This window comes from Berghia stephanieae, chromosome 3 (assembly GCF_034508935.2).
Source record: "Berghia stephanieae isolate SIO BIC M18660-M18661 chromosome 3, UCSD_Bste_1.3, whole genome shotgun sequence".
NCBI classification, from domain to species: domain Eukaryota; kingdom Metazoa; phylum Mollusca; class Gastropoda; order Nudibranchia; family Aeolidiidae; genus Berghia; species Berghia stephanieae.
Window position 1 is genome coordinate 82,530,587 of NC_088362.1, and position 13,994 is coordinate 82,544,580.

Consider the following 13,994-nt stretch of genomic DNA (forward strand, 5'->3'; position numbering starts at 1 on the left):
TTTTCATTACCATTTAATGACCGTTAACATCGGCAGATCATAAGGTATTTAAATATCACGATGATTTATCAAGGCAATACCGCAATGTATATCACATGGTTTACTGTAACGACTGAATTATTTAATTTATGAATTGAATAAGAACGTTTTGTGTCCCCTAAGTAACTTGAGACCAACTCACACACACACACACACACACACACATACACATACACACGCACACTCTCTCTCTCTCACACACACACACACACACACACACATTAACAAAACAAAAAACAAAAAAAAACAAAAAAAAACAACAAAAAAACACACACACACACACACAACGACGAAAGGCTGGCATTCCAGTAATCATTATGATTTGCATTTGTAAAGAGCCTTTGTATGCCGCAACCATTTAAATGAAAACCCATAAAATCTTCACTTGACATGCTGCCAACATGTTAGATATACACAATATAATATATAGGCTAAAGAAACCACAAAAAAAAAAAACAGTACAATATGATAATCTTGTCAAGGTCAAAGATTTTGGATTCGATTTTTATACTTTGAATTTGGAGAGCAGAAGATGTTAACGATGGGTCTCCCTGAATTCAACACGTAATAGAGAAAACTCAGAGCAAAGTAATCTTTCGAGAAATTGAAGAAAATGCATACATACACACACACACACACACACACACACATATTATATATATATATATATATATATATATATATATATATATATATATATATATATATATATATATATATTATGACCCACGATGACGATGAGAAGTCAAATATTTTTATACCCAACATCAGTTTCTTGAATTTTGCCGAAAGAAGATTTGTCAAAATGCTTCATAAATCCCTTACTTTTTATTAAAAAAGAAAACAAAATAAGGGAAATGAGTGGGTTAAGGTAAGATAAGGTCAAGTTAACTTTACATTGCGTACTGCCATTGACTAATTGATTTTGAAAATTAATTCAGCAAATAAAAATAAAGGTAAATAAAAATTACATGCTGTACATGGAAATAAATTAACAAAAATCATAAAAAAGACTAAACTTATAAAAAGTCAGTCTCACCTCCCGATTTCATACGACCGCCGTCTCTCCCCGCCCCCGCTCTTTTACTATATACCATCTTTCTCTCTATCTACCTTACACATACCTACACATATCCATACGCGCGTATGCCCACAAGTCAGAAAATGGGGACTACTTACACCGTCTTCTTTGCAATCACAGTGTTACCTAGCTCTGTAATATTTTAATGATTCAAAACAATCATTGTTTGACAAATTTCAATTGCAAGAACTGAATATAAAATTCAGTACGCCGGCAAGCAAAATATATTATAACTTCTATGACATCAAATTAAAACATTCTGAATAAATTCACCGCCTCAGAACGGCGTCTCAAAAATAAACTTTTAGTAAAAAAAAAAAACCGACTACGAGACTTGGCTACATTTTAATGGGGTTTTCTTCTTAGGAGATTGGATATTATGATATCTTAAACGAACTCGCTGGTCAATATATTTAGCCTGGAGATCCCTTTGTGCAATCTGATTAACTCTGATATTAATAACCTGTTTCGAGGCAATGGGTCACGCATTATCAAATCATTGAAGCGCTGCGGCCATGTGGTCTTGCGGTAAGATACTTGATCAGAAGGTTCTGGGTTCAAGCCTCGCTCGGCGCATAGTTGAGTCATTGGAAAAGTCTCTTTACTCACTTTTTCTCTCACCGTACTTAGGTGTAAAATGAGTACCTGGCCGTTCACAGCATTATCTCTGTCGGGAAAAAAAATGCAATTTCGCCTAACAGCCGTGCAATTTCGCCTAACAGGCGTTATGTCTCGTTCTTCTTGTTACGTGTTGCTGTTGGGCAAGGACCATTTGTAAAGCGTTTAGTGGATATTGCACTATATAAAAGCTCATTAAAATATTTTTTATTAATAATGCTTTAATTTTAATGTAACAGAAGTTTAAAATATTATATTTTGCTTTCGGACTCATTTTATTATAATCAATTGTTACAATTGAAACTGTCAAAAAATGATTGCCTTAACTCATTACGATATCGGTAACGCTGTGTTCGATTACTAAGAAATCAGTGTAAAAATCCTTCTGTACACAACATGACAATAATATCTAGTTAAAAAATAGGGATGTAGGTCACAGGGTTTACACCAATTTTTGTTGTTGTTAACTTGAGATTAGCATTAATATAGCTTAGTAGTGGAAAAGAACGCTGTGGAATTACGTTGCCACTTGATGTAGAAAAGCATGCGTGGAAGGAAGAATGAATTCTGGAAATGTAGCGACTGGATGAAGAATTGGGTACTTGAATACAGAATTACGACGATACTCATGGGCAGATTTAAATCACATCATGTGATGTGTTATTTGTATGTTTACGAGCGAACATATAAGCGAGGATGTATAGATGTATATATATGTATAAATGAATAGGTAAATAGATAGATCGGTTGATAGATATACAGACAGATATATAGATAGATAGATAGATAGATAGATAGATAGATAGATTGATAGATAAATAAATAGGTAGATAGATAGATAGATGGATGGATAAATGGATGGATGGATGGATGGATGGATAGATGATTAAAGATTTAATGAATAGATTGATTGATGTAAAGGTGGATAGACACAGATAGATAGATAAATAATGACACAGAGAGAGATTGAAGGGAACAAAGAAAGAAAGAAAGAAAAAGAAAGAAAGAGAGAGAGAGAGAGAGAGAGAGAGAGAGAGAGAGAGAGAGAGAGAGAGAGAGAGAGAGAGAGAGAGAGAGAGAGAAGAGAGAGAGAGAGAGAGAGAGAGAGAGAAGAGAGAGAGAGAAAGAAGAGAGAGAGAGAAGAGGAGAGAGAGAGAGAGAAAGAGAGAGAGAGAGAGAAAGAGAGAGAGGGGAGAGAGAGAGAGAGAGAGAGAGAGAGAGAGAGAGAGAGAGAGAGAGAAAGAGAGGGGAGAAAGAGAGAGAGAGAGAGAGAGAGTGGAGAAAGAGAGAGAGAGACAGAGAGAGAGAGAGAGAGAGAGAGAGAGAGAGAGAGAGAGAGAGAGAGATCGGGATTAGGATGGTTAGAAGCAATTGGATATTACGTCAAAAAACTGGTTGAGGGAAAAAAATGTTATTGAAAAGTTTTAACATAACCAAGACAGCAGACAAGTATTCAAAATTTCCAGAAAAGAATAAGGAGGGGAAGTAACAAGAATATATTACTTACCGGCAAAGAGAGCAGGGCGTCCAATGATAGCCTCCCTTGATTTTGCCGAAGTTCACAAAACTCTTCAAATGCTGTGTCTGTTCTGTATTTCTCTATCAACAGCCTGCGGGTTAAATGAGTTTGGGCGATGCAAACATTACAGAGAGAATATTAAATTCAAAAGAACGCTTAATGAAGACCTATTTTGACTACAAGATTTAATAAAGGAGTTATTGCAGTCATAAGCAGTAAGCTTTATGGAGTTCTAAAAAAAACAAAACAAAGAAACACTGAAAAAAAATAACAGAACAAGAACAAAAAAACAAACAAATAAAGCCCCCCCCCCCAAAAAAAAAAACAAAAAACAAAAAACAAAAAAACAAAAACAAAAAAAATAATTTTAAAAAAACACAAAAAACCCCCAAACAATAAAAAAAAACAAAAACAAAAAAACAAAAAACAAACAAACAAACAAACGTGAGCATTTATAAGCAATATCCACAGAAAGTGCTTAAAGTGCTTTACAAGAATTCCCTAGCCAACAGCTACACTTAACATATAGGACGAGACATGACGATAATGATAATGATGTTAACAGCCAGGTACTTATTTTACACTTGAGTACGATCATAAAATGTCAGTAAAGAGTCTTTTCCAAGGACTAAATTTTGAGCCGCTCAGAGAATATTCGACATAGGGCCGGATCTAACGATTCGAAGGCGAGGGTCAATGCACAATATTAAATTCACACAACTATAACTACATTAATGGGACAGCATGGCTCAGCGGTACGGTCTTTGCTTCGTACCCGAAAGGTACCGAGTTCGAATACCCGCTACGTTATGTGGCCTTGAGCAAGTCACCTCGCCCTAGCTCAGTTTGCGGCGCTGCACTGCGGCTGACGCCTGGGTTATTCTAGTCTTCCCTTGGAATAGACCCTAGAGACGAATTTCCCCTATGGGATGAATAAAGGGAATTCTATTTTTATTTTATATGTACACCTGCATATGGGATGGTTTTTCTTCTTGTATTTTTCTCTATGCTTTGTCTGGTACTGTTTCATACACACTTTTCAGATCTTTACTTTGAATTCAAAGTGGTTGATTTTAAATGTCGCAGCATAGCCATGTAAAGCGCTTTGAGCACGTTTAGTGGATATTGCGCTATATAAACGCTTACTTATTGTGCGTCTATGTGGTCTAGTGGTATAACACTCGCGTTTGGACCGGAAGGTCCTGGGTTCGAGCCTTTCTCGGCGCATAGTTGAAACCTTGGAAAAGACTCTTTACTTTCATTATCTCACTGTACTCAGCTGTAAAAGGACTACCTGCCCGTTAAAAGCGTTGTCTCTGTCCGAAAAATACTGTAATATCGCCTAACAAGCGTCTTGTCTCGTTCTACATGTTACGTGTCGCTCTTGGTCAGGGACAATTTGTAAAGCGTTTTGAGCACATTTAGTGTATATTGCGCTATATAAAAGCTTAATTTTTTAAACTTTGGATACATGACTCACCTCTTGGCATTGGGGTAGATGGATAGATACTCTTGGTAATAATTCCAGAATTTTGTAGAAAACAAATTTCCTAAAAAGTAAAAGAACAGAAGGTTTTAAAACTAGAAATTACAATTCAAATAAAATTAATATTATAGGAAGAAATAAAGAGAGGAAGAGAGAGAGAGAGAGAGAGAAAGAGGAGAGGAGAGAGAGAGAGAGGGGAGAGAGAAGAGAGAGAGAGAGATAAGAGAGAGAGAGAAAGAGAGAGAGAGAGAAGAGAGAGAGAGAGAGAGAGAGAAGAGAGGAGTAAAATATCTATTCAATGTTATAGTTATCATATTATAACGTTATAAACAAGTTAATAAATGAATTCATATTGCATAAAGTTTATAAACAAGTTATATTAAATTAATTATTATTTATTATAATATATTATTATTATTTATTATTATTATTATTATTATTATTATTATTATTATTATTATTATTATTATTATTATTATTATTATTATTATTATTATTATTATTATTATTATTATTATTATTATTATTATTATTATTATTATTATTATTATTATTATTATTATTATTATTATTATTATCAAAGCCAATTGGATTCTTTGCATAATACCATAATATATTATAGTTGTCTAAGTTATTGTTGTGTCACTCCCATTACCACCCTGATCATTGATTCAATCAGAAACACTACTGCTGTCGCTACCACAAGTAACATCCACCACCCCTACCATCCCAATCACTCACCACCACTAGTTTATCAACACTATAATATAACATCAAATTATAAAACTAATGCCTCCTCTATAAATAATTCAATTTTTTGGGGGGATATTATCTTTTCATTCTAAGATTGGGTCATTTCTGACTGAGGCCTTTTTGGACATTCAATGCACATTCAAGGGATTAACCCTCTACTTACCAGCCATTTTCAGGATTTTCCCCAAAACTCACACTCAACTAACACAAAAATCTTTTTTTTATCACTCAAACACAATAGCAGTAAGTTCTTACGATAAATAATTTCTTTAGCAAAACATGCTCTACAACACACTGTTCATTTAAAAAAAAATTATGATGTACAAGAGAAATTTGAATACCAAAAATGTTGGTTGTATCGTAACGAATGTGGCAATTTTCCTATAGTTGGTAAGGAGAGGGTTAAAATAATCTCACCTAGACGACTTGTTTCAGTATCCCATGTATCGAGCACCGCCTCCAACTGAAAAACAAACCAAAAGAAAAAAAGTTATGATTTGAGGCACTAGTTAAAATGGATTAGTGATCATTATCTCAAAATGGTGATGCTATGTGGCTCAGCCAGCATCAAACATAAAATACAGATTTTCTTTGTTTAGAACCAATCTGCTAGTTGATGGGCGGACGTGACATCAGACCATTGAATCCTAGTAATTACACTTTGGAACATACCTCCCTGATATCGCAGAAATAAACGATCACGATACAGTAACACGAATGATTCAATTCTACATCAGTGATCACTAAAATCTCCGTTTCTAAATGTATCCTGCATGTACTAGTGTGTGTCTATTTTATTTAACGTGCACGAATGTGTGAAGGAGAGAAAGAAGATGAAATTGTAAACCGTGGATCGATCATCTAACAACTGTTGCTACTACAGAACGACAATGATGATGATGATGATGACGAGCACCAATAGCATCTACTCAATCACCAGCGCCATCATGATTATGTCGGAATAATGTCGGAATTATGTCGAAAGGATATATGATTAATTAAAACTGAATTTCACGTCAAAATTAATAGAAATAGGATATCTATTATCATCATCATCATCATCATCATCATCATCATCATCATCATCATCATCAAAATCATAATCATTATTATTATTATTATTATTATTATTATTATTATTATTATTATTATTATTATTATTATTATTGTTATCATCATTATCATTCGTCTTCTTCTTTTTTTCATTATCTTATTAATTGTATTATCATCATCATCATCATCATCATCATCATCATCATCAACATCATCATCATCATCATCATCATCATCATCGTCATCCTCATCATCATCATCATCCTCATCATCATCATCATCATCATCATTATAATATAATAATTTTGAGAAACAAATTTACTCTCCTCCATGAAGTCATTTCCATCCATTCAAACGTAACAAGTCAAGCCTAACATTCAAATCTGATCTATAATACCGACTTAACACATCCGTGACCTATCATCTTAAAACGGTATTATGTAGGAGTGACTTAGACACTGAAAAATAGATTTATTTTTATAAAATGTTGTAAATTTATTCTGTTTTCATTATTGAGGAGAGTGAATACACTTTCTAAAACTGACAACCCCCCCCCCCTCTAAAAATTTCACATTGTCTTTTTAATATAAAGATCCCTTTCTGACATCTGGTTTACATCGAAGTAATCCTGTTTTGAGGTGCTTGGTCAAATACATAACACGGAATTCATTGCGCTGGCCAGACACAGTTAATACAGACCTTCCTACATGAAAATCTACAAATTCATAATTATGGGAGATACCGATTGTAGTCGCTATTGTTCACTTTAAACGTCCATAATTTACCCTCACAGTGATTAAATAACACTAAAAAATCCTTAAAATAATGTAGTCTGGCATCAACTTTCATTTTCAATAAGTTTTAATTACATGAAATTCTGAAAGCGGAGCCAAATTTCGTAATTCTACGAAATCTTCGTAACAATAGGCAGGTCTGGTTGATATGAAATCAATTCATGGTCGATTTGATTAATGCTTTATAGGAATAAGGTAACCCAAAACGGGCATTAGGAAAAGCACGTCTACCACTGACCTGTCGTTCTGACCTTTCAGATTAATGATGTAATGGACAGCAAATGCCAAAGCTCAAATATAATATACATAAATCTATAAAATAGTAGAGAGAGAGAGAGGGAGAGAGAGAGAGAGAGAGAGAGAGAGAGAGAGAGAGAGAGAGAGAGGACGGGAGGGTAGGGAAGAAGAATAAGAGAGGTGAGGAGAGGAGGGAGAAGAAAAAGATGAAGGGGTAGAAGAGAGAGAGAGAGAGAGAGAGAGAGAGAGAGAGAGAGAGAGAGAGAGAGAGAGAGAAGGGGAGAGGGGAACTGCGTTCTGAATGATTTTATCCCGCACACCATAGTCAGAATATTGTACATTACACCAATGTTAAAATAAGCCCATAATTGCGTTCGGTTATCAAACCTGCAATTATAGTGTACATAGATCATGTTGAATTGTTGCATCTTTTATAAATTATTAGTAGTGTTATTAGAAGCTGAAAATTGATTTTGTAGACAGAAGTAAGTGAAATGGCTTAAATTTATTTTATTTGGGAGAAGAATATTATGATGCCCTTTTATATATAGAGACCTATAGATAGAACGAAGATGACGTCACACAGGCCTTTGTTATTGTTTTTGCCATCCGCGTTTGTGAGTTGTTCTCACTAAACTGTATTAACCAGACTATAAAAGTTCATGGTTACACAGAGTTTGTGTGTTGGTCCGTTATACTTCCGGATGGCAATGTTGTGAACGCCTTGGCCAAGCGCATTCTATCTATATTCTGACAAATGCAATTTCATATTTCAAATCAATTTCACATAAAATTCACCTTTCGACGCCTTTAAACTTCAGCATAATGCCGTTTTGAGACGATGGGCCAATTTATTTCCATTGGTAGGCAGCTCAAATTACAGATAAATGGCAATATCAAATGATTTATTTTGTTAGACGATAAGATAAGATATAGATACTGATCGTTTATAGAAATCGTAATTTAGTACCACATCGGTGTGGAACAAGACGTTTTCATATTCTGGTAATGCATTCATACTTCCATAGACTTAGAATAAAGACCTTAACAATGCATTTGCACGTTTTGTCCCTTGACTGTTTATTTCCTGTCAACGAAAAGGTCTCAAATCCTCGTTGCGCTACTGACAATTAAAAATGGTTCAGATTTTCAAAATGCCATAGATCGAATTTGTATCAGCGATAATCTCTATTCTAAACGGTTTGTTTGGAGTGGGAAGGGGGGGGGGGGGTAGTATTTTTTAATTCTCTTCCCAAAGTCAATAAGGCAACACAAAAAGTGTTTGAAATAGATAATTCCTTTTTACGATCGACCCATAGCTATATAGAGTGCATGCCAAACTGCCTAATAGATCAGCCCTATATTTATTACTATATTTTGGCACATTGATGAAGGAATTGCATCGCAACTCTTGACGACACCGTAATTTTTTTTAATTGCCGGTAATCAAAATTGTGAGTGATGCTTAGGATCTCGCCTGTGGTCTGATTGTTTCAGGTGTAGCCAAGTACTTAAGGTGGTTATGGGTCATTGGCTCTTGGTTATCGGTACGATAATAGGGGTGGGGGGGGGGGTACTTTCTTTAAAAAATACAACTAGAGCAGAACTGGCGATATAAAGACTATTACGAAGAGGCATGCGTCTATTTTTAATTATTTCACCACTGTATTGTGAAAATTAACACAGATCGAGACGAATCTGTTGAACCATCAAAAATCAATATATTTTATGTGATAAAGTCTGTAGGTGCGCCTAAATGAATCTGGCAACATGGCGGCCAGATGGTGGTTCTCAACGACAGATTACTTATTATTATGGGTCATATCATTATGCCCCAGCAAATTTTATAAATAATCATTTGAATCAACGGGTGATAGAATTATCCTTAACTTTAAAACGATTAGAAAGTTACTCGTATATCAGTCTGTAAAACAAATTGTTTTATAAATTTTAGATTTGCCAGTATATTTGTGCTAGCGATCAAAAAATTTAACATGGGCTTCACGGAGCAGGTTTGACCCAACGGTATTACAATTTCTTTCGACAGAGACAACGATGTGACCACGGTATGATAAAGGTGAGAAAATGTAAATAAGGAAAATTTCCAAGAACTCAACATTGGCCCACCCATAGCAAGAATCCCGCCAGTCACTTACAGGTCACACGCAGAGAGAAGTACCCCTAGAACACAAAATCGCGCATTCCAGGTTAAAATTTAAACATAGATAAATTTTTAAAATGTTAAAACTTGGATTCATTGAAAGATTTTGGATATTTAATTTTTTTTAATGCAATATCTTTTTTTTTCCAACAATTTTCAAAGTCAAACACATTTCGCTCAGAAATTCCATATACAATCCTACCAAGACTAGAATAACATGATATACGGAACAATATCGTGACAGATCAGAATAAGGAAATATATAAAAATATATAAAAACAGGAAGAACAAAACATTAAAATAAACGAACGTCAAAAATTGAAAAAAGTAAGCAACTATGACATTTTCCATTTAATCTAGCGAATTTCTTTGCAAAACTTTTAGTGTCAAATAAACTATTTTGTAGGCAAGGAAAGAGGTTTGTCACACAATTGTAAGTACCGTATACTTTACTTACCAAACACAGAAGAGTGAAGAATCCAAAGATACAAAATGGTTGTATAAAATCAACCTAAAAAATATTTAGCTTTTTCCCCATTCAAATTTAAGTTTAGCTTCAAATGACTTGATAAACAAACAACATCCAAGAACCACACATATGTTATTACATCTCTGTGGTGTGTCAATGTTACTAAGCTAACCCATAAGACGAAATATCCAACAATACAAGACAATAGTAGAATGTTAAACTCTATTTGCTTACATTCAAATTAGAGACTTGAAACACAAATGACATCCAGGTACCTTACACATATGACATTTGCTCTTCGGGAAAGAGAATTATCACATAATTTTGTATAATCGTTACATAACTGACCCAGAGAAGTAAAAAATAATCCAAGAATACAAGAACGATTGTATTATTTCACGTAACAAATATTTAGATGGTTCCGTTCAAATCTAGCCTAAACGAACTGAAACAATAAATAACATGTAACATATACCATGTGCCCAATGATCTCATAACGGCAAAAATATGAAATAGTGGATGAAACCTGAATCTAAAATTTGAATTGAAATAAATACCTTTATTAAGAAGTGTAAGTTTTGTTTCTCAAACCTCAAGAAATTTAAATTTCAAAAATGTTATTAAAAAGAAAACAATTTTAAAAATCAACATTCTGATATAATGCCAGACTGATGCAGTGGGTAGTATATCATCGAAATATCCAAATACCTATCTACACTTTTATTATCATTATTGAGACACATTTGACTAAAATAAAAATCTGAAAAGGTGTGTTTGTGTTGTAACAGTGCAAAAAGGAGAGATAATAATACCAGAAAATTTTATACAAAAAAAAAAAAAAAAAAAGGAATAATAATTTTACAAAATACAAATCAGATGCTTCAACTTTGGTTCAAATCTCAGACCCCTTGGACGATAATCAGGCCTGCGCTTTTTTAGATGATTTTTTCTTGTATTATTCTTTCTGCTTTGTCTGCCACTGTCTAACACACACCTTTCCAGAATTTAAGTTTAAACTAGAGTCTGCTCTCGAAGTTTTAACTTGTGATTAATTTAAAAAATAACACAGGTCTAAAAAACAACCATACACATCAGGATATAATATCGTATCAAAAACAGAAGCATAAACAAACACGGTTGAGCGCCGACTATTAGTGTAATGTATAAATGCCCGTGGTTTTTAAGCTCTGCTTGATCGTTTTACAGCTTGTCTCAGCTCCACTGCTTACCGTCCGTTCTTCTTCTGCTCGAATGAGTTCGTATCCAAACCCATAGTCTTACTGGAAGGCTTTAATGATAATTGATAGCGACGGTAACACCAAACCATGCACAATGCACACATATCTATGTTTTATCGATTCGTTGAATTGTTGACAGCCACCACCAGTGTATTACGTATCAATTCTTGTCAACAAAGCTAGATATCTACATGTATCTATCTAACAATAAATGCGAACACTTATACAGAGCATTTTTATAGAATCACAATGCTCGACCCCTTCCTAACAAGCCACATGAAGTTCAATTCTGTCATTTATCTTGGTCTTTACGTAATGTATTATGTGTTAATTGTTTTGTTGTTGTTGTTGTTCGCTGAAGAAGGGTTTTGGGCCCGAACGTTCCGTGTTTGATATTTTCTTCTTATTTGAATCTGTAATATTCATTGTTGTTTATTACTTTTTAAATTTCTCCATCAATTTTAGCACTTGTGGCCTGGTGGGCGTCCTATTCTGTACTGCACTTGCACTGTTACGATAGCTGTCATTGCCTTCACGAAGTCCCAGGTTTGAGAGTTTTTGCCAAGATGAGGGCCATTTAAATCGATCGATATTTGAAGGACGAGTTTTTCTGGCAAAAATTTTTAAATATGTGTTTTTTTTCCAGAGTACGACAGAATAGACAAGTACTCGTTATTCTACCCATCCCCATAAAAAAGTAACGTGTGATAATATCAAGTTTATTCAATCATAATTTGTGACGTCAGATTATCAAGCTTTAAATTTCACTTAGATTAGATTCTTAGAAAATAAGTATCATTTAAATGCTTTTGAATACGGTATGTCTTTTGTTCAAATATGACGAAATCGGAATCAATTGAGGGGTAGAATTTTTAGAAATCTTACATTCTGCGGTTTGGAATTCGAACTTTGATCTCAAATTGCATTCACAAGCTCGTGCAGTGATTGAAAACGTGTCCGGAATTCTAAATTGCGAGAGTGTAAAAATATTATATTATAGATAGAATGAAGTTGACGTCACTCGGGTCTTTGTTATTCTTTTTTTTGCCACCCACGTTTATGAGTAATTCTCACTTATGTGTATTATCCAGACTATAAATGTTCATGGTTACACAGCGATCTGAGTGTTGGTCTGTTATACTTCCGGATGGCAATGTTGTGATATTCTTAGCCAAGCGCATACTATCTATACTACATTGAGACGTTGGATTGTTCTATGACTCAGAGTGTTTTCCGTAAATTTTCAGTCCAATGTATAGATAGAACGAAATTGACGTTACTCAGGTCTTTGTTATTGTTTTTTTTTTTAACATCCATATTTATGAGTAATTCTCACTAAACCGTCTTAACCAGATAATAAACATTCAAGGTTACATATAGTTTTTGGTGTTAGTCCCCTGTAGTTATTCTAGATAGCGATGTCGTGAGTTTCTTCGCCAAGGGCATAGCATCTATAGGTAAATCGTATCAATATTAACACCTCATAACTTAGCCGACCCCAGACATAACTTTCTACCAGATACGTGTGTGGTCTACAAAAACTCTGGTTCCCTTTTATCTTTTTGCTCTCAAGCTGTGTTCCCATTCTTTCCAAAGACAACGTGACCATTGAGTAGAAAGACCTTAACGTTGATCTACATGGTTGCTTTTTGCTTTTTCTATTCATTAATGGAACGGTGCCATCGGGGTCTTTTTTTTTTTAGCTTGATCTTTTGACCTCTATAAAAGATTTGTCTCGCTTGGCTCCTTATGAGACATTTATTGTGACCTATTGTCTGGAAACGGTGTTATGTCATGCTGAAATTGGTGGTGGATATTGCATTTATAGTAGCGTATATGAATTATGGGGTTGACTTCTAGTCGTTATCTGAAGAATGGATGTACCTTTTTTTTTTTACATTACCCCCCCCCCCCCCCTGTGCCCCCGATTGCATTGTTCGTTTTTCTTATCATTTGAAGTCTTAATTCAATTTCCAAAATCCGATTCATACCGAATTTAACACCATTTTGAGACGGTAGGTAACAAATTTACTATAATTATTCATTAACCAGTTAACTGTCTCAATAGTCGTGTATTTAAACATTTGGCCAGAAAATTCATCCTCAAATTTCGATAGGTTTAATCGTGAAGTCCCAAGTTTGAGAGTTTTTGCAAAGAACAGGGCAATCTAAATCGATCAATACTTGAAGGACGAGTTTTCTGGCCAAATTTTTAAAAACATGGTTTTCTGGAGAACGACAGTTAACAGGTCAATGAATTGGTGCCATCGGCTCCTTTTTTAAAGTTGTTCTTTTGATGACCTCTCTAACCAATTTGTGTCGCTTTGATCCTTGTAACACATTTGTTGTGTCAACACTGTGGTGATGTGAATTGAATCAGAACTAAGGGCCACATTGTTCTTGGCCAACAGTCTGCACGCAAAGAAAGATAGAATTTCCTTGATGTTCTGCTTCACCGAGAAACACAAGAAAGGTCGTCTGGATTTTACCGCTAAAGTTGGAAAATTGGATGCACGGAATTATTAAATGACCAAAGGTCAGATTAT

The 13,994-nt window shown here is 34.5% G+C and overlaps 1 protein-coding gene across 2 annotated transcripts in view; it reads right to left on the bottom strand.

Annotated features, from left to right (window-relative positions):
- The window catches only part of LOC144968620 (uncharacterized), a 366,960-nt gene that overhangs the window by 255,436 nt on the left and 97,530 nt on the right, over positions 1 to 13,994 (bottom strand). For both annotated transcript variants that reach the window (XM_078907127.1, XM_078907126.1), the window contains exons 6-8: positions 5,914 to 5,959; positions 4,738 to 4,807; positions 3,246 to 3,348 (exon numbers count right to left, since the gene is read on the bottom strand). In XM_078907127.1, the coding sequence (XP_078763253.1) occupies positions 3,246 to 3,348; positions 4,738 to 4,807; positions 5,914 to 5,959 (219 nt within the window). The remainder of the gene's footprint in view (positions 1 to 3,245; positions 3,349 to 4,737; positions 4,808 to 5,913; positions 5,960 to 13,994) is intronic.